Source organism: Phycodurus eques, chromosome 15 (genome assembly GCF_024500275.1).
Source record: "Phycodurus eques isolate BA_2022a chromosome 15, UOR_Pequ_1.1, whole genome shotgun sequence".
Classification (NCBI taxonomy): domain Eukaryota; kingdom Metazoa; phylum Chordata; class Actinopteri; order Syngnathiformes; family Syngnathidae; genus Phycodurus; species Phycodurus eques.
In genome coordinates this window covers 17,142,295-17,167,915 of record NC_084539.1, presented here as the reverse complement: position 1 = coordinate 17,167,915, position 25,621 = coordinate 17,142,295, and the positions used below count along the sequence as shown (strand labels likewise).

The 25,621-nt window shown below is 40.0% G+C and overlaps 1 protein-coding gene across 1 annotated transcript in view; it reads right to left on the bottom strand.

Annotated features, from left to right (window-relative positions):
- The window catches only part of itga1 (integrin, alpha 1), a 48,553-nt gene that overhangs the window by 10,180 nt on the left and 12,752 nt on the right, over nucleotides 1-25,621 (bottom strand). The window contains exons 2-18 of the mRNA XM_061698588.1: nucleotides 19,884-20,004; nucleotides 15,993-16,102; nucleotides 14,120-14,208; nucleotides 12,550-12,664; nucleotides 11,962-12,089; nucleotides 11,555-11,703; nucleotides 10,373-10,523; nucleotides 9,834-10,008; nucleotides 9,689-9,762; nucleotides 8,049-8,196; nucleotides 7,434-7,576; nucleotides 6,381-6,524; nucleotides 4,919-5,173; nucleotides 4,712-4,842; nucleotides 2,918-3,093; nucleotides 2,701-2,852; nucleotides 929-1,039 (exon numbers count right to left, since the gene is read on the bottom strand). Of these exons, the coding sequence (XP_061554572.1) occupies nucleotides 929-1,039; nucleotides 2,701-2,852; nucleotides 2,918-3,093; nucleotides 4,712-4,842; nucleotides 4,919-5,173; nucleotides 6,381-6,524; nucleotides 7,434-7,576; nucleotides 8,049-8,196; nucleotides 9,689-9,762; nucleotides 9,834-10,008; nucleotides 10,373-10,523; nucleotides 11,555-11,703; nucleotides 11,962-12,089; nucleotides 12,550-12,664; nucleotides 14,120-14,208; nucleotides 15,993-16,102; nucleotides 19,884-20,004 (2,372 nt within the window). The remainder of the gene's footprint in view (nucleotides 1-928; nucleotides 1,040-2,700; nucleotides 2,853-2,917; nucleotides 3,094-4,711; nucleotides 4,843-4,918; nucleotides 5,174-6,380; nucleotides 6,525-7,433; nucleotides 7,577-8,048; nucleotides 8,197-9,688; nucleotides 9,763-9,833; nucleotides 10,009-10,372; nucleotides 10,524-11,554; nucleotides 11,704-11,961; nucleotides 12,090-12,549; nucleotides 12,665-14,119; nucleotides 14,209-15,992; nucleotides 16,103-19,883; nucleotides 20,005-25,621) is intronic.

Genomic DNA, 25,621 nt, shown 5'->3' with positions numbered 1-25,621 from the left:
ATATTAGCTCAGACCTGCAATCTAGTTTAATTCAATTATTTCAAAACTACAAATTAATATTTCATTTTATTTCTACCCCTTGTATTTTTCTATACAATTAAAGTTTTTCATGTTATAGCACAGACCTGGAATTTTATCTTTTTCTATTTGAAGCCCAGAATGTTATATTATTTCATTTCAAACCTGGAATGTCATTATATTTATATACATTTACTTATATTCTCGGCTACGGGAGACCCCCCCCCCCATTACATTTACTAAAGCACTTTCAGGGGTGAACGTTGCAGCGTTTGGGAACAACTTTGGTGTTAGAGGGTGGTCTCCAGCACACCGGATCATCATGAAGTGAGCAATGGAAAAAAATGAGAAAAATAACATTTTCTGTTTGTTTGTACACTTGAGTAAAAAGGGTCCTCATGCATGACCTTAATTTCCTTTGCCTTCTCTCACCCCCTCCGTAGTGTTTCATGGGTCACAGTGCAGTTTGTTCCCAGTCTCAGAGTATGAAGATACAGCATGTGGCACGGACTGACCGCTAGACTGTAATATAATATTCAGCAGACGAGCAACTGTAGCTTCCGTCTGGTGATTTCCTGGTTGCTTCCTTTTCATAACAATAACAGAAGAAGACCCCATTTGTTTCATTCCCATATCAAGAGGCGAATACTTGCTTCCTCGTTATCTGGACACATCGCTCATCACGACCACTATTGCTTGGAAAGCCTCTAAGTTAGCGTGTGGGGGTGTGGGAAGACGTGTTGAAACTATTGCAAGATGAAAGCTGGTTGTGGGCTGTTCCACATGCTAACATTTGGGGAGCTGAGGCCCATAAAAGAAAATGACAAAACAACAAAAAAAGAGTATTGAAAGCGCTATCGGAACGCTGATGTCCCACAAATATTTTGCAGATCTGGAGCCGAGAACTTACCGTCTTGTTAATGGACGTGGGCAGGCTTTCATCCAGGACCGGGCCTTGGTCTTCGTTGACCAGTCCAAAGTCCAGCGACACCATGAGAGGGTCACGGAAGTCCAGTCGGGCCTTGTGAAAAGACGAGAAGGACTTGTTATTCTCTTCTATATTTTTCACCGCAGTAGACCGAAAAATGAAGCGTCAGAGAAGTACAATGATATTCTGCAGAGCAGACGTGGTATCCAGTAGATCTGACGTTTCAAGCACAAAGTTGTATACGTATGAGAACAATTTAGACATTTTACAAGGTCAGTCGAAATGTAAAGACTTTCTATACAATCGTAAGGTAATGTCACTTCATAAAAATGACTGCTCGATGAGATGTTTTGCTCTTGAAAATATGACTTTTTCTTCAAAATATAAAACTTTTCCTAAAAAAGAAGATACAATTTCTTTCCTATGAATATTTACAAAAAGATTCCTTGGAAATATTTGACTTTTTTCGACTTTTGACTCATGAGTTTTTTCCCCCCAAAATGTTTTAATTCTAAGTATTTTTTTTCTCAAAAATTTTAAATGTTTTCCTGAAAATACACATTTTATTATAACATATTTCGTTAGAAATATGTGTATATATTTCTTCTTGAAAAAATATCTATTTTACTCAAAAATGTCATCTTTTGGTCATAAATTGAAAACATTTCAACTCCTTCCCCCCCCCCCCCCCCAAAATATGACTTTTTCTCAAATGTATAAAACATGTTCTTGAAAATAAAATTTGGGCCAATATATGTCTGTTTTCTCAAAAATATATTACTTTTCCCTCAAAATACATGGCTTTTTTTGGGGGCGGGGGGAAATGTACAACCTTATCCTCGTAAGATTCCGACTTTAATTTGTAGTTTAGTGTTTCTTTTCAGTGTCCCCAACTCTGGATTTAGGGAGGTGAATTTAAACACCAAAAAAAGACAGGAAATCATGTGCGTGCAAGCGCACACACACACACACACACACACACACACACACACACACGCGCGCACACACACACACTCGCGCACACACACTACAGAAGAGCTGCAGCTGTTTCCACTGATTAGTTCCTGTGTGTTGTGCCAGAGGGAAGCTAATCAAAGGATTGCACGGGCTACAGTGAACACAACAGCAAACAGATACTGCAGACGCGGTCACAAATGTCCAAAAGTGCAAACGTGACATACAAAGGCTGCTTGATTTATGTTGAAGAGTCTGTGAAGTGGGACCACTTGTAACCGATAACTAAGGCACTTGTAAATTTAATTGTAGTCTTGTTACTGTAATTCTCATGTATTTTTAAACTTGACAAAAGTATGGTTTTTTTTTTGGCCTAAAAAATAACACCACCCCCCACACACACAAAAAATACAGTGGTCTCTTTAGATAAGAATTGAATTCATTCTGTGACCACCCTCGTATCTCAAAACATTCATATCTCAAATTGTCTTTCCTCATGGAAATACCATTCATCTGTTCCAGCGCTCCCAATATTGGAATATGTATTTTAACGAGGAAAAATAGCACTATAATATTGTACTTTATAAAAACATTGACTAATGACATAATAAAATAAAATGAATGATGAATGAATTCAACTATTTTAGTCTGACTTTTTTCTTCAATTTAATGGTCATTATGCTGCTCTCGTATTATTATTTCCCCCCCAAATACATGACATTTCCCCCCTAACTTCATGTAGTCAATAATAGTTATTAATGCTATGCATATGAGCCAATCTTCTACCGTCCTTTGCTCACCGACATCATGAACATCTCCCTTGCGCAAGTGATCCGTCGGTCCTCCACGGCAACCGTTCTGGAAATCCGTCGGTCGCTCTTGTCGTCCGAGTTGACAAAAGAAGCCCTGGCTTTCGCCCGCAGAGCATCCAGAGTTAGATCGTAACGAATCACTGCGGGAGACGTTACGAAAAACGTGAAATGACGCCACAATGCTAGAATAACCAAAGAGTCTCACCTGCTTTGGTCTTCAGATCCTGCTTGTCGGATTTGACGCTGTAGACGAAACACACGTCTGTGGTAACACACACAGATTTGCGTCCCAGGTGTTCGCACTGGTACTGGGCCTGCTGCAGGTTGATCTTGGCAGGGTCGAACGTCAGGTTGGCACGGAGCTCCGCCACGTCTCTGGACCTGAGCGTGTCAAAGAAACACCCGAGTTGGCGTTTGCATTAGGGATGAAACAGTTAAAAACTGTAAAAACGTGATGGGGACGCTGCTTTGAAAACAGCTGGCAGTGAATGAGTTAATTGGACTCTCCTGGGAATACAATCATCAAACGTCCCCAGAATAACAAAAACTCAAACTTTCTTTTAATTCAAAGCCCATTTTTTGGTCAGTGCTATTGATGATTTCTAAAGTGCAAAAAGTACAGAGACTTGCAGAGTGTCTCTGAGGGAGGCAACAGATGCGCGATAAGCATAAAACATGGCCAACAAGCCCAAGGAGAAACGGGCCAGCACTGCTGCCAAATCCTATTTCCAACTGGAAGCCACTTGGGGGATGTAATTTTCACACAGCTCAGGAAGAACAAAAAAAAGTGTGGGAGGGCATTCTCCCATGCCTGCGAGATTGAGTCATGGCAAACGCAGGGACACCCAACCTCTCGTTTGGGAGCCAGAAATGCTATTTTGCCACGGTTCATCATTAATTATGTACAGTACATGTCCGTGCTATGGCGATACATATTAGAGTAAGGAACACTGGCCTGGAAGCTAGTAAGGCTTTTAAGAGAGACACCTCCAGGAAGTCGACGATTTCAAGTCTACATTGTACAAATCCAATGGGACGTGTTCAGTTGTCTAAATGAAGCAAGCCAACAACATGAGATGATACTCAGCTTAAAATGCTGCTGAGTGGAATATGTACAGACAGAAGTATTGAGACACACCTCTTTATCGATTCATTACATGAGCAAGGGTTGGGGAAAAAAACCCTTACAAGACATATGTTCTGTATGTTTTCCACTTAGTGTTTGGGGAAGGGATGATGGTTCTCCAGGGCACAAAGCAAGGTGTTTAAAGGCATGCTTAGAGGGGTTGGTGTGGAAGAACAGCGTCAAACCCTTTCTGTGTAAACGTGAGGAGACTAGACATGTTTCCACCGAGTTGTACAGTTTATATTTTAAATCATATGACTTTTTTCGTGAAGGAACCCAATCAAACACCTTCAGACTGAACCAAGTGGTACATTTTTAAAAGAATATACAGTATTCAATTCAATTTATGACTTTCCTCAAATTTCCTAAATGTTTTTCTCAAACTCATACATTTATTCTTATAAGAAAAATATCAACCTTTTTATAGAAATATATTATTTTATTAAAAAAAATATATATCTTTAAATGATATTAGGTTTTCCCTCAAAAACATACAACTGGTTTCGGGAAAATAGAATACTTGTTCTCGAAAAGACACAAAAATTACTCAAAAGTAGAAAAACAAATCTGGAAAATAGAATACTTTTTTGTTCTCAAAAAGATACTGACATTTTTCATGAAAATACAATTATTTTTCAAAAGAAATAGAATACTATTTTCCCAGAATTATACTACTTTTTTCCCTTGAAAATAAACTTTCTGTCTTGAAATCATACTACTTTTTTCTTGAAAAAAAATGTTTTTTACTCAAAATTAGAATACTTTGTGTATTTTTCTAAACTAAACTAAACATTTTTCTTGAACTTTATTTTGAAAACATACAGATTATTTTCACCATTTTCTTTTTAAAGGCCTCCGTGTTCAATGTCTCACCAGAACAATGATGCCCCTCCGAGTCCCCCGATAGTCACATCGGTGATTCCGTCTCCATTGAGATCCATGACTCCATGTATGGACTGACCAAAGAACTTCATCTTATCGTCATTTCCACCCGCTGGGATGTGCTACAGAGACAACGTGGGACCGATTGGATGTGGTTGAATAGAACAAATCTACGTTTGATCAGCCGCCGGCACTGACCTGCACAAACTTCTCTTTGAGCGACCGCTTGCTGTCGCCGTGGTAGATGTACACGCCCCCTCTGTGGTCGTTTTCGAAGGGCGCTCCTATGGCCACGTCGTTGAAGCCGTCCAGGTTGAGGTCAGACACGGCGGCGATGGCCGTGCCGAAACGGGCGCCGCACGGCTCGTTTTTGTGTGTGCAGCCGGACGAGCTGACGCTGCAGCATGACTGGTTGACCGGCTTTAGTGTGAATTCGTGGGCAAAGTGGCCGTCCTGTAGCGAGAGCAATGGAGTTCTGAAGAGGAATTGGTCTCAAAGAAGGATGTTGAAGTGATAGAGCGAGACAAGCTTTGTCTGCCGGGGAGGCGCTGAGTTTAGCCTGGGTTGTTAGTGGAAGTCAGAAGTCTTCTCCGTATGTGTATGTACAGTACATGCACCCTTCTGATGTATTTTTTTTCCAAATAAAATAATCTGTCAGGAGTTTATTTGTAAGGGTAATGGTGTAAGATTAATTTGAAATATATCAAAGTGTTTTGAAATGATAGTTTTTGGTATATTTACAGTATAAACTATTAATACAGGCAAATATAAACATTGACAGTGATGACCAGTAATGGCTATTCGCAGGGGGTTTACTGTCATTGTGAGACCCCAATTTCTTTTTTTAAAATGCCTGTTAATATTTAAAATGCAAATATACCATACTATATTCATCCATCCATTATCTGAGCCGCTTATCCTCACAAGGGTCGTGGGAGCGCTGTGGAGCCTATCCCAGCTATCGTCGGGCAGGAGGCGGGGTACACCCTGAACTGGTTGCCAGCCAATCGCAGGGCATATACAAACAAACAACCATTCGCACTCACATTCACACCTACGGGCAATTTAGAGTCTTCAATTAACCTATCATGCATGTTTTGGGGATGTTGGAGGAAACCAAAGCAGGCACGGGGAGAACATGCAAACTCCACACAGGCGGGGCCGGGGATTGAACCCCGGTCCTCCGAACTGTGAGGCAAACGCTCTAACCACACATTCACCGTGCCGCCCATACTATATTATGATTACAAAATACTTTAATATCATTTCAAACTTGTCTTACAGTAACCTTTACAAATAAATGGCTTACAAATATTTAAATGAAAAAGAAATGCAACGGAAGTACCCGTGCACTCTCCGTAACAACCCACACTAACCTTAGCTCCTCCCCGACATACAAAGCTTGTCTGTCAGATGTATCACTTGAACATACTTTTTTGGACAAACTTTACGATTTTCCTATTGAGACAGGGCTTTGGCGCCATCTTGTGGCATCTTATGGCATGTCAGAAAGAGCACAAAAAAGGTAAAAAATTATGTTAATAATATACAAGTTTTTGTAGCAACTACAAAGGTTAGGTTCCCACCTAAAAAATTGTAACTCACGAATGTGGAGGGGACTACTATGCAGTATTACTGTACGTTTCACTTTACAGTCTACCTGCTTGAGCTTGTAGACGTACACTTGGCCCTGCTCGTCTCTGTCGGAGCCCATGAACATGGGAGCGCCCACCAACAGGAGGTCTGTGTATGAGTCGCCGTCCACGTCCAGAGTCTGCAGCACGCTGCCAAAGTACGAACCGATCTGCGACCAGGGCAGAAGAGGCTCGTTAATTGCTCAAATAAACAATTTACATCTGACTTGTTTAGACATGGGCAGCACAAAATGCTGCACGGCTTCCGCAGAATGAGGGAAGAGAACAGAGTTTACCAAAACACTTCTCAGACTGTTTAAGCATTCAAGAGAGTTAATCGAGTTGTTCCCAAGCTATTTTTCAACAGTTTAAATTGCTAATAATGGGTAAAAATAAGAATACGATGTGGGGACAGACCAATAATATCGATTTGTAAAAAAAAAAAATATGAAATTGACCATATAAGGTTTCCGCCTAACAGCGAAAATGTTTTTTGAAATATACATCAGATAATAATTGGTTAATCAAGATTTTAAAAAGTATTTTAAACATTTAAAAAATAAAAACAATTCATGAAAATTCAATTAATTATAAATAAAACAAAAATGACGAAGAATTACTTTGTTATTAAATAAACTTAACTACAATTAATTATCGCAAAATACAAACTGAGAACGAATGAATGACTTTATTATTAAAAGAAACAATTTTATATCTAGATTTTACGTACAAATTTGAACAATTGTCTTTCCTTTTTTACCTCATCCACGAATGACATAGCCCATCCATCCATCCTCTATACCACTTATTCTCACTAGGTTGGCAGGTGAGCTGGTACTGTACTTTGTGGACTGGTTGCCAGCTAATCACAGGGCACATGAAGATAAACAAGTATTCACACTCACATTCTCACCTATGGACACCGTCTGTCTGACTGGCAACCAGTCCAGGATGTAACATGCCTCTTGCCCAAATTCATTTGCTTTTGCTTTAGAAAATGGATGGATGAGTGGACAACCTTCAGTGTCTTTCAACCGAGTGATGGAGCCTAAAGCAGACCTCACTTCTTCAGATCTCACCTGTTCCCCTCCGAGCGTCTGCGAGATGACAACGTCCTTGTCCTTCAGCCGGTAGATGACAACGCGGCCCGTGTGGTTGTACCGCGGCGCCCCCGTGATGTACAGCACCCCATCGGGGGTGGACGCCGACTGGACGTCGTAACCTACAGGAACAAACACACGCCCGAAATGTTTACGTCTCACTTTTCAAGCAGGAAGCAATAAAACACGGGGAATTGGCAGGACAATCCACGGCCGACAGCTGAGAATGACACAAAGGGAGGCAAACAAAAAGCATTAAGTGAGAGCGGCTTTGCCAACAGCTGAGTTTACGGTACACTAGCCCAGAACGCAGAATCAGTGGAGTGTGCTCTTCATAACGACAGCTTGATTAAATAAATCAATATCAAAATTCCAGGGTTGCTGTTACAGACCATAAAAGGCATGGAGATGTGCAGGCAAAGTGGCGTATATTATTGATGTGACATCGAGTACAGAACAAGAGTCAGGCATCTGTGGCCAAAGTAAATTAGACTGAAAAACTGCATATTTATCCAGCAGCTGTAAGATGTCGGTGGAAGCTAAACACTAACTTCAGACAAATGCGTAAACACTGAAATTTCTTTATGGACTCACCAAGATAGCCGGCCAGTCTTTCATACCCGGCTTCACTTTCAGGGTCAAAGAAATGGTTCTTGTCTGGATAAATGGCTCCCTCGCCGTTGGACATTATCACAGTGCCGTTCCAGTCATATGCTCCCACCGCTCCCAGTAGCAAGCCGTCCTATGGATGACACCGGAAAGCATGACGAACTTTAATATCTATTTAGATGCCGCAGGAAACTCCATTGGGAAAAAAAACAATGGAGTACAAGGGGCATTTTTGTATCCAAGACGAGACTGAGGGAAAGAAAAGAGAGCACAAAGTGGGCACTGTGAAGCTGCGTCCGGCGCTAAGGCAGAGCATATTTTCCATGAATTTTTCAAAGTTGATTGAACTGTTCACTACTGTTTTACCTTCTAGTACCTGGATCTTTATTTTCAACAGATTGACAAAGTAGTTCATGCTACGTTTGTACTCAGCCCTAAATATAACCCATGTGTTTTGTGTACTGGAAAGATGTTTGTCTAACAGGAAGGGCTGGGAAACAGGCGTAATTAAATACAGTACGTCAGGATGCTCCTTCTACCCGTGACTGTTAAAGTCGGGGCCTCACGCAGCAACAAGAAGAACAAATCAGTTTGTTTGCCGTCATTGAGACGAGTCATACACAGACAGAGAGCGAGAGAAAGTACAGAACACATGATCGGGGAGTTGATAAACTTAGGGGTCAGGAGGCGGGCAAGAGACACCAGAGGGAAGCTGGGTGTTTTTAAACACACATACAGTAGGAAACGACTAATGAATGAACGCGGGAGGCATGTGAACAGCAGAAAGTTTTGGATTCATCCCAAAGCCGCCGCCTGACTCCACGCCTTGTGCTTTCTCGTGTTTGTGCAATCAGACAAAACGGCATCAGTGCGGCGTCTCGACGGGAAGACACAGAGGGTCGTGTTTCTGGAATCGTCAATCGGCAAGGCGAATCCCCAAAGGGTAACGATGCGCCTGAGATAACACTTGTGATTGAGTTCATCGCTTCAGTTATCAAATAACATAACGCCCACGGGAACTGGGATGCCACAATAGTCCACCAGCCCAGATCCAGCTTCAATTCCATTAACTGGTGTAATTTATCAGGCAAGTAGAGAGTAACTCACAACTTACGGTTGGAGACCATGGTTCTAAGTCTTGCCATAGGTGCAGGAGTTCAAGTGGGTGGCGTGGTGCACAGGGTAAGCGTACAACCTGCAGCGGGAGGATCGCCAGTGTCCCTGGGCGTGACACTTAACCCACACTGCCAACGAATGAATGTTTGGTGGTGGTTGGATGGGCCGTAGGTGCAGAATGGCAGCCACGTTTCCGTCACACTGCCCCAGGGCAGCTGTGGCTACACCAGTAGCTTACCACCACCAGGGTGTGACTGAGGAGTGGCTGAATAATGCATGTAATTGTGCAGCGTCTTTGCGTCCTTAGAAAAGTGCTATATAGCATTATTATTAAGTAACTCACAGTCTACTCTATGGATTGGTGTGTTGGCTTGATAAGAAGACACCAGATTTTGTTTCTGGAAGCGTTAGCGTGACCCCCATAGAGACTGGGCTGGTTTGGAGGAGCTATTCTTTTGTACGCCCTGTTAAACACTTAGAGACCGTAAATGTCTTGGCTACGGACTTACTTTGGAAGCATGTGCGCTAAACCCAGCTTGCGACATTTCCATGTCGAATGACGAGGTGAAATTGCCGGTCGTAGCTGCAGGGAGAAAAAAGTAAAAATGTAAGAAATGTATGGTGCGTAGACGACCACCATGTATCCTTGATTACCTTCCAGGGCAAAGATCTTGCTGCCCAGCGCATCCACGATGGTCAACAGCGCCACCTCATCTGACACGTTAAAGAAGTGATCACGTAGTGGCTGACTAGAGATGGATGCGATCTCCTTGATGAATTTCTGCACTTCCTCAGCGCTCTTGTTCTGTCGGTTGTAGTCACCCAGAACCTGGAGACCAGAACATTTGCACCTAAGACTTTTGACAGTTCTACATATGGCTGAGTCACATCCATCCATCCATTTTCTGTTCCGCTTATCCTCACTAGGTTTAATGTAAACTAGGATATGCTAACTAGGCAACTAGCTAGATGTTTTTCTTTTTATTGTTTTCCAGTCAAAACAAGATAATAATAAGATAGGTGATGCTTACTAGCCACTAGCTGAATTTTTTGACCACTTTCCAGTAAAAAGATGATTTTAATTTAAAATAAGATTGGCTTAGCTCACATGGAATATTTTCCTTGATTTATTTGTGGTAGCCACACAACCACTAGCCTTGTACGAAAACAACACAAAGGCAGTTTCCACCTACAGCGATGCCAAACCTCTCGATGCCATCCTCCTCGCAGTCACCGATGACCGGGTTGAGGTTGTGGAAATCATGCGATTCTCCATCGGTCACGATCACCATCACTTTCTTCACGCCAGGTCGGGCACCTCGCTCCGGCATGAACGCCTCCCTCCTGGAAAGGCAGAAAAAGTATGCTTACTTTCACACCAGTTTGGTGTCATTTGGACGAGTAGTGGGTGTGCAGTTTGGATGTCATTGCCAAGGCCCGGAATTTATAATTAGAGTCTTGTGACTCATAGGCGACTGCCATGAGCTAACAGAAAGCCAGAGGATTTGTAAAAAAAAAATCTGTATGTGACTTCAGCAGACAGTTAGCTTAGCAAAATAAGATTTTAATGTGAGATGGACTGGGTTTACTAACTCCGAGGTGGACGTTTTGACCATTTTCTTGTCAAAACAAGACTAAGCTATGCTAGGCAAACCTGTTGCTTTTCTAGTTTTCTAGCTAGCCAGTCAAAACAAGACTTTTAACATGAACTACGCTACAATATCTCCAGCAAGGCTCGCCTGTCTCTTCACTGGCAGGACGTATTGACAATTATCCAGTAAAAACAAGACTTAAATATAAGGCTATAATGCTAGTTGAACATTTGGACCACTTTCCTGTCAGAGCAAGACTTCAATGTAAGATAGACAAGGCTAATTTGCCACAAAATAAATTTTTGACCATTTTCATTCAAAACAAGACTTTAACATAAGGTAAGTTCAGCAAGCTAGCCACAAACTGGACTTTTGGACCATTTTCATTCAAAATGAGACTTTAACATAAGGTAAGGCCATCTAGCTAGCCACAAGCTGCCACAAGCCATTTTCAAGTCAAAATGAGACTTTAATGTAAGATAGGCTCAGCTAACAATAGCCCCAAGTGGAACCTTTTGAATTTTCCAGTCAAAACAAAACCATAATATAAGCTAGTCTAGGATAACTAGCCACAAGCTACACATGTGGACTATTTGCCATTCAAACAGAGATGAAAATGCATGCATACTTTCACATCAGTTTTGAATCATTAGGATAAGCTGTGGGTGTGCTGCTGTCTTTCAAGAGCATTTGGATGTCATTGCCTGGGCGGCTATTCTGATTAGTGTATTGTGACTCATAGGCGACCGCTGTGAGCGAAAATAAAGTTTTTGGGCGCGGTACCTGGCAGTGTCAATGCCCAGGAAAGTCATTGTTTTGAAGCCGGTCTGCTGTGGGAGCTCACGTACGAAATCCAGCAGGGCGGCAGTGTTGTCGAACTGGCTCAGGTTGACGCGGTGGGTCACCGTCTCGCCGTAGGACACAATGCCTACCTGGAAAACACCAAAGAAACTTTTATTTTCCCCTCTTTCTCTTCTCCACTTCAACGTCGCGTCTGCAGCCTGCCAAGGATGTGGTCTCAGACTCAGGAGGTGACTTTCCAGATGACTTTCCAGAGTTTCGCCTCTGGAAAAGTCCACATGCTCTGAGCCAGATTGATGCAAGCGTAATAAAAATAACTATTCACAGCTCAGAGAGGACAAAAAATTAACATGCTGCATTGAAGAGCAGCAGCAGTCGGTAAAACTGACTTGCGAGAGTTTGGGTCCGATTTGAATGTTCTCGATGAAGCGGACCAGGAAATCGATGATGCTGGTCCACGGGTAGATGCTGTTGGAGCCGTCCAGGACAATCACGATGTCCAGCTCCTTGGCACACTCTGGAAGAAAAAAAGTCAAGAAATGTACAAATAATTTACCATGCATGTGTTGCTTGGGGAGACTTGTGGGACTGCATAAATAACTAACCCTAACCTTAAACCTAACCACAACCTTGACCATAAAACTAGCCATGAATGGAACCCAAACTCCTAAACCTAACCCATAAATCAGAAGTTCACAGTTCACGCCAGTCTACCATGTACGTGAAAACCTAACTTTAATCCTAACCCTTAAACTAAACCTAACTCTAACCCTCTGGCCCAACCTTTCGGTCTCACTGTATGACCAAAAAAGGAAAGGCCCAGCATTCTCTTTCCCCTTCAATAGAAGTGGCGTACGGGCATGTCACATGTTTACGTGAAAAGAATGCGCTAATCTTCTTCACTTTGGGAAGAGAGAATTGGGAATAAACGGAGAGCACTGCTACAATCAGCTGATTTGAGAGATGGGATGGCATACCTTGAACACCCGGTGCCACCGAGCTGAGAACCTGGAAGGACGAACTGACGTTGGCGCAAACCCCCGAGATGTACTGCTGCTGACCGCACATGTAACCATACTGCGGACCACATGCCTACAGTCACGCATACAAAACACATACAAAATTGGCATATGACAAGCAAAACACAGTGAACTGAACACATGCAGTACATCCTTAATTATGTGATTCGTAAAAAAAAAAAATGTTTAAAAATAAATCATTTTTGGGTGACTTGAATATTTCTTTTGGCTTACTTAGCCTCTAAGTAACCCCAAAATGATGACTAAATCTTTCATATAAAATCCGACTAAAGTTGTGAGAACGGACTTTTCCAATTTAATTTCAATTGTTTATGACATTGTAATAAAGTTATCATTTTTTTAAAGAATATATTCATAATATTAGAAGAAAAGTCTTAAGTTTAGTCGAATAAAATTACAAAAAAATACAAAAAAAGTTTTTTCAAATCATCTGAAATAATAATGAAGTCATAACATTTTTGAACATCCATCCATCCATCCGTTTTCAATACCGCTTTATCCTCACAAGCGTGCCGGGCTGCTGGAGCCTATTCCAGCTATCTTCGGGCGGGAGGCGGGGTACACCCTGATCCGGTCGCCAGCCGATCGCAGCGCACAAACAAACAAACAACCAGTCGCACTCACATTCACACCTAAGGGCAATTTACAGTCTTCAATAACCCTACCATGCATGTTTTTGGGGTGTGGGAGGAAACCGGAGTGCCCGGAGAAAACCCACCCAGGCACGGGGAGAACATGCAAACTCCACACAGGCGGGGCCGAGATTTGAACCCCGGTCCCCAGAACATGAGGCAGATGTGCTAAACAGTCGTCCACCGTGCCGGCCATTTTTGAACAATTTATTGATATTTTAATTTCATTTTAAAAATGATGCTATTAAAAAAAAGGAATTATCATTATTATTTTTAATTATTATGTATATTTATTATTTTTAAACAATTTAGAAGGATTTGATTCACGAAATGAAATTTTTCCGCAGACAACTGCCATCATTTTTGGGTTTAATGGGGGAATAAAAGTGTATTTGAACAGTTTTCTCCCCCCAGGGAACCCAAAAATAAAACAATTTTAATTTTCAATTTTTTATTTTTGTATTTTCAATGTTTAATTTTCAAGCAACCCGGAAATGATGGCAGTTTTTCTATGAATAAGATAATTTATCCCATAAAATCATACAAAATTCTTCAAAAACAAACCTTTGTCTTTCAAGACCGATGTCATTTGTCACTGAATGACATAATCTCAGGTATGAAAGCCTACTAAACTATCATGAGAATGGCACGCGTGATGAAACAATTAGATTTGTGAGTTAATTTCTATAAAAAGTTCAGTTACTGCATTTCCACACTTGATTCACAGCATCCTGTCACATTCCCATAGCACAGCGGGTGAAACAGGGAGCGGCGGGCCTTAAATTCCCACCAATGAGTGCAAAGGTCCTGTGAACACGCTATTATTTATGGTATAGAGTTTTCACATACATATGGTACGGTAATGGGCAGCTTACCAAGAATCCGCCGCTGGGATTGGACACGAGCGTGGTTCCCATAGTCATGTTCTCCTTGACTTCGTGTAAGTTGGGAATGGTGGTGTTTTCTGCAAGAAACACGGAAGAATAAACAAGAGAGCACACACAGGAAGAGCAGCTGGACAAATTCCTCTATTTCCATTTTTCCCAAAGGAAGAGAGAGATGCTTGGTGTCCTTCATTCCACCCCACTGCCGGGTCATGCAGTTAAATATAGAATTTTAAAAGGGGCAAGAGTTATAGTGCCCCACCAGGTACAGCAAATGGGCCTATGGTGAAAATAAACAAGAATTTCATTCTTGTTTATTTATTTTTTTTACATTTGAGTATATTATAATTTAACTATGTATATAATGATATACATTGTTTATAACAACATACTACAAATTCATACAAATTCTGCCTAGTAACAAGTGACAAGGAACAAAATTATCTATGCATTTCTGTTGATATCCGCTGCAACTGCACCTTTTCCCATGTAAAAAGAGCACTGTAAACATATTGTGTGGGAGAGGCCTCTACAGTGTTAAGCAATCACGCCATGTGGCTAAAGTTAGCATCTTTATAGCATCACGTAGTGTTTCATTTCAGTTTGGAATCTGCCTGCTATTAGCAGCCGGTGCATGTGATTTCCTCATGGACGTTCAAAAACAAAACAAAACCAAACAAAAACAGACAAAACAAAACAATACTTGCTTTCTAGTTGCTGACATGGCCATTTCTTTCTTTCTTTCTTTCTTTCTTTTTTTTTAGCACAAAAAGAGGAAGTGCACAAACAAAACAGGAAGAAGATATCTCTCTGTTAGCATTCAGTAGTTTCCTCAGTGTAACAGAGCGGAAGAATTTGAGCTACTTTAATAGAGGATGCAGGAAGATGCCGACATAAGCTTACCATTAGACACACCTGCAGAATGTAATGATCTCATAATTGCAGGATGCCTGGTGGGATGTACAGCGGACCCCCACATATTCATGGCTTGGTATCCGCAGATTCACCTATTTGCAGATTATATATCCAGTATGTGTGTGTGTGTGTGTGTGTGTGTGCGTGCGTGTGTGTGTCTGTGTGTTTTTCCCCCACACTTATTGTTGTTTTTTTTTTCATGGCAATTATAATGGCCATCAATTATTATCGGTCCCTCGCCCACTGTATTGTGGTGGTATTTTATGAGAACAAAGTATTTATTTTGCAATAAAAAGCTGTAATATTATGAGAACAATGTCATCATGTTTCAAGATGAATTTGAAAAATATAAAAGGGAAAAAAGCCATTTTACAAGAATAGCAGTAGTCATATTATGACATATATATATATATATATATATATATATATATATATATATATATATATAATTTTAATTTTTTTATTTTGAGAAAAATTCTGAGAATTCCAAGAAAACTTTCTACCAGCAGTTGGAATATTTAGAAAATAATATAACTTTGTATTATTAGGAGGAAAAAGAGTTATCATATTAGGAGAATAAAGTCGTAACTTTAGGGAGAAGCAATTTTTAACATGAGAAAAAAAGAGTTGTAATTGTACAGAAGAAAGTTGTACAATGACAAGAAGAAATATGGAATTTTCATGGTTATAATACATAATTATGATGACTATTACTATTCAGAGAAAAGAAAACCCCAGCAGGCTTCACATGAGAGCTGGCCAAAAGCTATTTAATGTTTATCTATTTAATGAAGCTGTAATTACACAAGGAGCAGCCATTAAGTCCGTGTTTGTTTACTCTGATGGGCCTCGCTTCCCATCAGCCAGAGACAGTCTTATACACTACAACTGCGCACACGCACACGCACTCACGCACACAAAGTGAAAGGGTCTTTTTTTTTTTTTTTACCTGGGAGCTGTAGTTTAACACATGTGCTGTTCCCCCTACCCACAGGACACTTGTAGACATCGCCTGTACGTTTTGCCGGCTGGCCCGACAGTGGAGATCCAATCAGAACCCTGCATTTGAGAGAGAGGGAAAAAAAAAAAAAAAAATACATTTATTGGTCCTGATGTAGCCAACAAAGTTGCAAAGCTGCTATAACAAGCGCAATCATACCATTAGCACGGGAATTGTCATTTAGCCTCTGTAAGAGCCGTGGTTATTTGGTTTATGGGTCTCGTTATAACAATTATATTGCGTCTTTAAACCGTATGACAGTAATGGACACGACTCCATGCATGTGTGAGTCGGGCCACGTGACCCGCTGTGTAAACTGATGCTAAAAGGAGCCACTCTTCGTCTAAACACCGCCGCTTATTAACATTCCTGCGCTTTAATGAGGCATGAGAGTCCAAAACACTGACTCGGAAAACACACTCAAGCTCATAGGCGAAGACGCATTTAAGTTCGGCTTTGTCAAGTTATCGTCAAAATTTGCACCAAAATAATTGGGACAAAAAGTCAGAATTATATTAAATAAATAAACCCCCGTTTTTCACGAGGGAGACATTCCAGACCCCCCACCTCCCAATAGATACAAACCCATGATATCGAAAAACTTTTTTAATACAGTTTTACCCCTTCCACATGCTTTAAACATTAATTCATTCATTTTCCATAGCGCTTATCTTCACTCGAGTCACGGGCGTGCTGCAGCCTATCCCAGCTGACTCTGGGCGAGTGGCGGACACATTTAAACTAATTAAAGTTTACTTGAACATATTAAAAACACACCTTGTAAATATTTGAGGACACAAAAAACTGTAAGCATTGTAGTCTCTGTAAATGCATGTGCCTTTAAGAGGCAGGCCAGCGTGTGAGCATGTGGGCGACAGCAGTTCCTGCGTGAGTACTCATTGTGTTTATATGTTTTACTGTTTTCCCATCGTTCAATAATCTACTAAAAAGTGTATCAGTGGTTGTGACTGCGTGGGCATTACAGTAAGTACAGTACTGGTGTTCTGATAGATTCCGACCCGACTTTCAACAGTCATATCAAATCAATGATTAAAACTGCCTTCTACTATCTGAAGAACATATCCAGAGTGAAGGCTTGCATGTGCCAAGCAGACCATGAGAAGCTCATCCTTGCTTTTATCTCAAGTAGACTTGACTATTGTAATGGTCTTCTGACTGGACTCCCCCAAAAGAGCATTAAACAGCTGCAGCTCATCCAGCATGCTGCAGCTCGGGTTCTGACTAGAACAAAGAGGTCAGAGCAAATCACTCCAATTCTAAAGTCTTTACACAGGCTTCCAGTCAGCTTTAGAATAGATTTTAAAGCTCTGCTACTGGTCTATAAATCACTGAATGGTTTAGGCCCTGAATACATGAAAGAAATGCTAATGGGATATTAATCCAGTAGGGCTCTGAGATCGACAGACTCAAGTCAAATAGTGGAGCGAGCACAGAGTGCAAAGCAAACATGGTGAAGCAACATTTAGCTATTATGCTGCACACAAATGGAATAAGTTGCCAACAGAAGTGTCGTCAGCCCCAAGTGTGAATGTCTTTAAGTCCAGGTTTTAAAAAAAATAATAATAATAATTCTTATGCTTTTTAGAGCATTTCCACTTTTAAATGATATTTCTTTCACTGTACACTGTTTTAATGGTACTTTCATTTTTCTCTTTGTTTTAAATGTTGATAAGTTATTTTTTTTCTTTGGTTTTAAATGCTTTAAATTATGTAAAGCACATTGTGTTTGAAATGCGCTTTCTAACTAAATTTGTTTTGATTTGCTTTGTTTTACAATGTCTTTTGAAGCATACGCAGTAAATCCACTAACCAGTCTTCTGGGTTTGATGGGTTTCAACTGATGTTCCGCATATAGCAGATAACAAGAAAATTGTAATTTTTTGAAGAAAACTTTTTCCCAATTAACAAGAATGAAGTTGCATTTGCAATTTTATGGAAAAAATGTTTGAGGAAAAAAATGCTTTATTTTTTTAATTTTTTTGCAAGAATACATTCATAATATTCAATAAGTTAATTTTTAAAAATATAAATACAAATAAGTTATAATATTTTAACAAAGTCAGGTTTGCGCTACAATTAAATGGTAAAACCACAAAAAAGAAAATTAAATATTTATAAAAGATTAAATAAACCTTATTTTGCAACAAGAAACGTCATAAAATGAAAAGTGAAAAGTCATGATTGCACAAAATCAAAGTTGAACGTTACTACTGAAAAGTTGCAATTTATGAAGAATAACAGTTACAATATCAGAGAAAAAGTGATTCATCACTGTACAAGAGGTCGTCATTAGAAAAAAGGTCAGAATATTACGAGAAACAAAAGTCCTAATTTCAAAAGAATGAAATCTAGTATAAACTAATACATTATGAAGAACAACGAAAAGGCTCACAATGAAGCTTGGTGCAGTCATTTATGTTCCCCCAGTGGACTGACCTATCAGTTTGTGGGAGACGTCAGTCCCAATGTCGTCACGGCAACCTGTTGCATCACCTCTAACGGACTCCTTTCAAGCGTTATCGACACTCCCCTACACATCTTACCCAGATGTCCGCCATCCCTTCCCACTTTGTCTTGTCATGTGCACTCCTACAATCGCTCAGACCTCTTCAAGCAATTACGTAAAATAAGTGTTATCTGGAAAAGGGGAGCAAAGAGTGGCGGGGCGCAGACGTGATAGGCCGGATTAGCGCAGAGTGAATTACTTTAACTCGCCTCACATGGCTCGGATAAGGCCATCGCGGCGAGACAGCGGCAGGTACGCATCAGATAGAAAAATGGGAGCTGTTTGATGAACTCTAATCTTGCTCGACTCGCTTTGAAAATTTGCTCAAGCAAGCATGATGAGTACATGCTGAAGATGTATTGTGATAAAGCAAATAGAATGGACAGTACATAAAAAATGTTAACTACGCATCACAAAAGAATTGCTTGGATTGTGGCTGGTGATGGAACTTGCTGCTAGGCAGAATTGGAGGGGGGAAAAAATGGCAAATTTGTGTCAGAGAAAATAGTTGAGAAAGGACAGGGAAAGCAGACAAAGAACACCATATAAGGGGATTTCCCTGCAAAGAAGCGATGTACTTAATGTGGGATTATTCTATTTATACATATTAATTTCACAGTTACTAAACTAAATTTAAATTGAATTACTACTATTACTATGAACATTTTATCATATAAAATTTCAATCACTTTACTAAATCAATCACTACTGAAACTAAATTACATTTTAATCACTACTATGAATAAATAACCACTCGAATGAAATTACACTTAATTTAATTACATTATATTTGAATCACTACTCTGGAAGAACTTTTCTTAAAATTAAATGTGCATCACTTTACTAAATAAATCAGTCCTGAAATTACATTTAATTTAATTTTAAGGACTGCTCACTGCTCTCAATAAATATTTCCGAAAATTAATAAAAATGTGAATAACTGCAATGAATAAATCACTTCGAAAGTCAAATAACATTAAATTAAATAATTCAATTTACAAATTTAAAAACAAATATCTATTATTTCATTTAATGCAATTGAATCACAAATCGGTAAGAAAACAAACATACTGACAAATAAAATAAATGTAACAATAGCATTTTATTTTTACACAACAGCACCATTTGCTGGTGGGGCATTGCCTTACATGCCAGAAAAAAATGAAATAAAAGAAAAGAAAAAGAAAATGGAAGAAAAGAAAAGAAAGCAAAAGAAAGCAAAAAAGAAAAGAAAGCAAAAGAAAAGAAAAGAAAAGAAAGCAAAAAAACAAGGACATTATTAGGTACAATCTTTTGAATGATTCCAGTCTCACCATTTGCCCTCGCTGTTTTCAAACTGCTGGACGGTGTAACCAAACATGTCCTCCAGCGGGCCATTGAAGGACAAGCTATTCTTCTGGTCCACGTTGAAGGACGACACACACACCAGCAGCACTGGGGAGAGAATACAAAGATTTACACAGGGACATAGTATAGATTAAATCAACTGTTTGATGAAATACAGAAACAAATCCTGAAACGGGATACTCCATTTTGACCGCACATCAACCCAAATATACTGAAAATAAACATATGTAGTCCTTAAATGTGGCTGTAATGAACACAAGTAGACATTTTTGGTGACTTTTCCATCATATATACCACACATATATATCTATCCATCATATATACCATCATATATATATATATATATACTGTGCAGTAGCTCTTGTTGTAGTGATACGCTGTAAGGCTGAACTGAGTGAACCGCGCAATCACACACACATTGACATTTCGGAGGACACATGTGGAATTTCAAGCATCACCGTGAAGCACTTTGCGCCGAAACTTGTCTGACCCGTGGGACAAAGACTTCTTATCTATGCTGAATGCTATCGCAGAGGCGCCATATGAATTGGGATGAATTATTGTGAGTGTACCACAAAGAAAGCATTTATTGAATCTGCTGTGTGAAATGAATTCATCCAGTGTAACTTGCTCGTGAGTGCGTGGGGAGGAAAGGGCAAGGCAGAGGGATTAAAAAGATACAGTACAACACCACCAGCGGATCACAATCCCAGAGACGAGAAATAACTTGGAGCCGTTTTCTGGGAAACAATAGACTTGACAACATTGATCGTTATTTGGTTCACGACGACAAATTATGTTGGTTTGTCCAGTCGCTCAGTCGGTGGGTTACGAGGATAGTCAGTCATTTTATTGGTTACTCAGTCTGTCAATCTGATGATTAGTTCGGTTGGTTGGTTGATTAGACTATCTGGCATTCAATTAGTTGGCTAGGTGGATGATCAACCCTTTGGCTGATTGGTTGGTGTAACAGTCAGTTAGTTGAGTACTTTGGTTGATTAATTAGACAGTCAGTGATTTAGTTCATGAATTGGTCAGTTGGTATGTCAATCTTTTGATTAGATAGGTTACCGAGAGTTGGTTTGGTACACAGTCAATAAATCAATCCATTGTTTCAGCAGACAGTTAGTCATTTGATTGATTGGCTGGTTGAACAATCGGTCAGTTTATTACTTTGTTCATGTTAGTTGTTACAGTCAGTCGTTAAATCGGTTGGGTGGACAGTCAGCCCTCTGATTGGGCGCTTGGTTGATAGACCAGCCGGTCAGTTGGTTACGTTGGGTGGTGGACTAGACAGTGTGTCTTGACATATATTGGTTGGGTGGACGGTCTGTCCAAAACAGAACACACAGTCCACGCGTAATATCTTACGTTATCCTCCATGAACAAGGAAGTAGCCTGATTAACAGGCGTAACAACAAATACTACTGATACCATGTGATGCTATGAGAAACTTTACAGTTAAGAGTCAACTTGGCCTTTCACGCTGAATTTATCGTCGCGCATTGAACGTTTCACAGTGAGCTACATGTCATGACCTGAAAACATAGCATAGAGTGAAAAGAAAAGAGAGATGAGCCAACGTAGGTGCAGACTGAGACACATGAGCTACATGTGATGAGGTCGCCTCTCGCTGCTATAAAAAGTCGACTCACACAAACAAACCGCTTGTACTTGGAGTCTATTCTTATTTATATGATGATCCCACAGATTTTATAGAGGAATAGCCTTTTTTCTGCATTCCCTTCTGACGGGATAAGGGAATCTTAGCGAAGATACATTATCCACTAGTTACTACTGGGTTCCCTTCTGTGTTTCCTTTGTTCTAGAGCAGCTCAGTTTCCTCTTCCTCTTAACCTGATTATGAACCTTCCTTTAAATTGACAGGTGCACTCTCGCACACTTTGCTGAGTCAAGATGGCTTCGGGCCAGTCGGTCCTTTTCCTTTTATCAAACGGTGAGCTCAAGTGCAGTTCAAAGCTGTACCACACAAGAAGTGGCTTTTTATATAGCTCATGATTACTACACATCCCACTCAGCTGTAATTGGTGTCTCCTAGTTGCGTCTATTTTCGTGAGTATGGCTAATGTCTGTGCTGGAAAACTAATAAGCCTGGTGGCCTATTTATGGATGGAAATGGCCTCATGGAATTGCCCTCGAGGGCATTTGCTACTGAAGTCGGCAAGTACAGTTGGCAAGCAGAGCAGAGGGATAAGGAAGTTTTAGCCAGGGACAAGGAATTTTGAACCATGGACTTGCGAACGACAAAACAAGACGTGCTTCCATCAGCTGATAATGTGCGTCGCGAGAGTGTGCCTGCTGGTCACAGTAGAATTTGCATTATGTGAGTGTGCAAAATCGCCACAGTATATCTTTGTGGCATTGTGACTATGATAATATAACAAATCGGACCAAAGTTGCATAGCCCTAAGCTACGACTAACTTAGTTGCGGCTTAGTTTGTTGGATGATCAGACTTTGTATCAGTTGGTTGGCTGTGTTTATAATTGGTTGGGCTAGTTGGGTGGACAGTCCGTTGTTGGATTCGTTTTTGGTTTGGTTGGTTGGGTGATTATTAGGTTGCTTGCTTGCTTTGACAGTTAGTCATTCAGTAAGAGGGTTCAGTGAACAGTCAGTTGTTGGATTTGTTAGTTGGACATTGATTTAATCAGTTAGTTGGTTGGACAGTAGGTCATTGGGTTGGTTGGTTGACTGAACTTCAGTACAGTTGGTTGTTTGATTGGAAGGTCAGTCATTTGGTCGGTTGGTCGATCTGTAAACTTTTTGGGTGGTCAGTTGCTCAGTCAGTTTGTTTGGTGGCTGGTTAGCTGTTCAATTGCTTACTTGGATACTTGGTCAGTTGGTTCATGTTAGTATGTTTGTTTGCTCGGAAGGTTTTTTTTTTTTTTTTTTTGGTTGGTTGGTTGGCTGCTAGAACTGTCGCACAGTTGATTTTATGGTTGAAAGGTCAGTCACATGGTCGATTAGCTGGACAGTTGGTCCGTTGGTTAGTTGCACAAATGGTGAGATGCACCGTCAGTTTGCTAGGTGGATGGTCAGTTGTTCCACTGGTTACTTGAGCGGTCAGTTTGTTGGTTGGATGCTCAGTTAGTGGATAGGTTGTCTTTTGGTTAGTTGGTTGATTGGCTGGACAGTCAATCATTTGGCCAGGTGGTTAGTTACCCAAGAAGTCGGTGGCTTGAGTGGAACCCTGACTCATGACTCATTAAAAGACATGTCGACAGCATCATAACATGAAGGAACAGGAAGACTCTTCCACTCACTACAGTATATCAATATGTCAACACGCGGTGCTGTTCCAGTGTAATAAGAAGGCCTGTATGATAATAACGCTAACAAGATAATGCTAATCTAATGACCAGCTTTGGGACCACAAAGATAGCCTATTATAAACAAACCACATTGCTGTAAGTCGTTAGTATTTTTGGCCTAGTGTTGGAAAGCAGCCATAGAGCCTGCTGGGCTGAGGCATAAAATACAGGCAGTCCAATTGCATTAACAAGAACACAACTGTCAGTGTTTGTGACGCGCCAAAACACGGCGGGGTTTTTGTGAGATTTTTGCTAACAGAAACATGGAATACTCTCTCTCGCCAGAAATGTTGACTCGAAAGGGATCCAGAAGAAAAGCCAGAAGACTCTGCTGCGAGTCTGTTTTCAGTCAAACGTCCATGTGGTCCTGATTGATGCTGGCACCGTGTCAGCTCGCAAGAACATGCCATAAAATGCTGCCCCCTCACAATGACGCGGCTATGCTTAGTAGACGATGAGTCCTTCTCGAAGGTTAAATTCCGAGCGGTAATAAGCAGAATTTTAGACGAGAACGGCTCCGATTGGCATCCGTCAGACATTCAAAGTCACATTTCAGGGACAGTAATCGGCTTTTTAAAGGTTAACGCCAATCAATACCGACTGATCAATTATACATGTCGAGCGGATCCGGATTAGCCCTTAAAACGCGTCTCGATGATTAAAATGTAGTGAAACGGGGATGCCAAGAAACCAGATGCTGCTAATGTTAAATTAGCAGGTGTGAAAGCATGGCTGAATACAAATTGGAATAAATCATGTAAAAATGACAAAGACTAAAAGTTCTAATTCAATGGGGAGGGAAGATTATCCGAATATAAATTTGTAATATTAGGGTTCGGACTCACCCTCTAAATCCTGCATTGACAGTAAAGAATCACCTCCGAATCAGAATCAACTCATAAAAATAATGAGGATAAACTTGTAATTTTACAAGAGGGAAAAAAAAAAAACATCATTGTAAGGGAATAGTTTTGTAAAATATTATATAAGTATAACATTGAAATTATATGGGAATAAACTATCAATTCTAAAATCTAAATTTGTAAAATTATGAGGATGAAAGATATTATTGATTATGAGAATGAATTAATTATGAGAAAAAAGTCAAAACTTAATAAATAAATAGGACCCTCTTGGTTCCATACTATACTATTTTTCTTTCAATAAAAGGCTGGTGACACGTCTTTTATAAAATAAATAATGTTAGAGGTGTGTCTGAGTGTTTTTTCCCCCCTCCTTTCTCCAACATAAGCTAGCATCAAATATGGTAATACATGGAGGCTACTTTACTTTCCTGGCACGGCCAAGCAGGGCAGCCTGCAGCAAGATATGAGCCCTAAATATTTTGAGATTTCCTCCTCCTCCTCTTTATCCTGATCTTATTTATCCTTTATTCTTTTTTTTTTTTTGGTATTTTCATTCTTCTCATATTGTTCCGCTCCAGCATCCACGTTTTTCCATTGTAAGGGCTGGGAAGTCAACGACTTGCAGTGCATGCCAGATAGTGTTGGCATCAGAATAAAGCTGAAAAGTAGGCAGCTTTATGTGCTCTCAAAAGGTGTCTGAATGTTCAGAATGCATTTCCTATTAACATCACGTTAACGCGGTACCTAAACAGGGTCATCGAAATAACTCTGTGGGTATGATGGCGCGTAGCTGTAGGCTGCACCTGAGTACAACTACAATCATAAACAAACTGATCAGCCCCTTGCCAAAATGCTATCATGGTAATGTTATTCACCGTACGGGTTATATCTTTGGCATGATAATGGTAGTTTTGTCGTTAAGTTTGCTGCAAACTTGACCAAAACTCGCTTGAGTTACTTAGTAAAGCAAAGAATAAAGTCATAATTTTACGTGAATAAAGTTGTCATATTCTGAGAATAAAAGTTGGAATATCACAATTAAAACAGTTATAATATTATGAGGGGGGGAAAGTTGTAAGTCTACTGAAGAAAAGCCATAACTACAAAAATAGTATAAAGTCATAATTTTGCTAGAATACATTTTTAGTTTTGGAAAGATAAATTCCAAGGATTGTCTTGTAATACTTGGATAAAAAGTTGTCATATTTTGAGAATAAATTTGGAATTTCAAGAGAATATTGTGAGTATGAAGTTGTAATATTACAATAAAAAGTCGTAACATAATGACAAAACAAGTTGCAGTTTTACAGGAAATCCTAACTTTTTTAATGAGAATAACATATTATTATCAGAAGAATTTTACGAGAAGTACGGATTTTATGAGAATAAATTCATAACATTACGACGATGTAGGTGGAATTTACAACTGTCAAGTCAAAATATTATGTGGAAAAACATCATAGAATGACAAAACAATTTCAATAAATAAGGAGTCCTTTTATGAAAA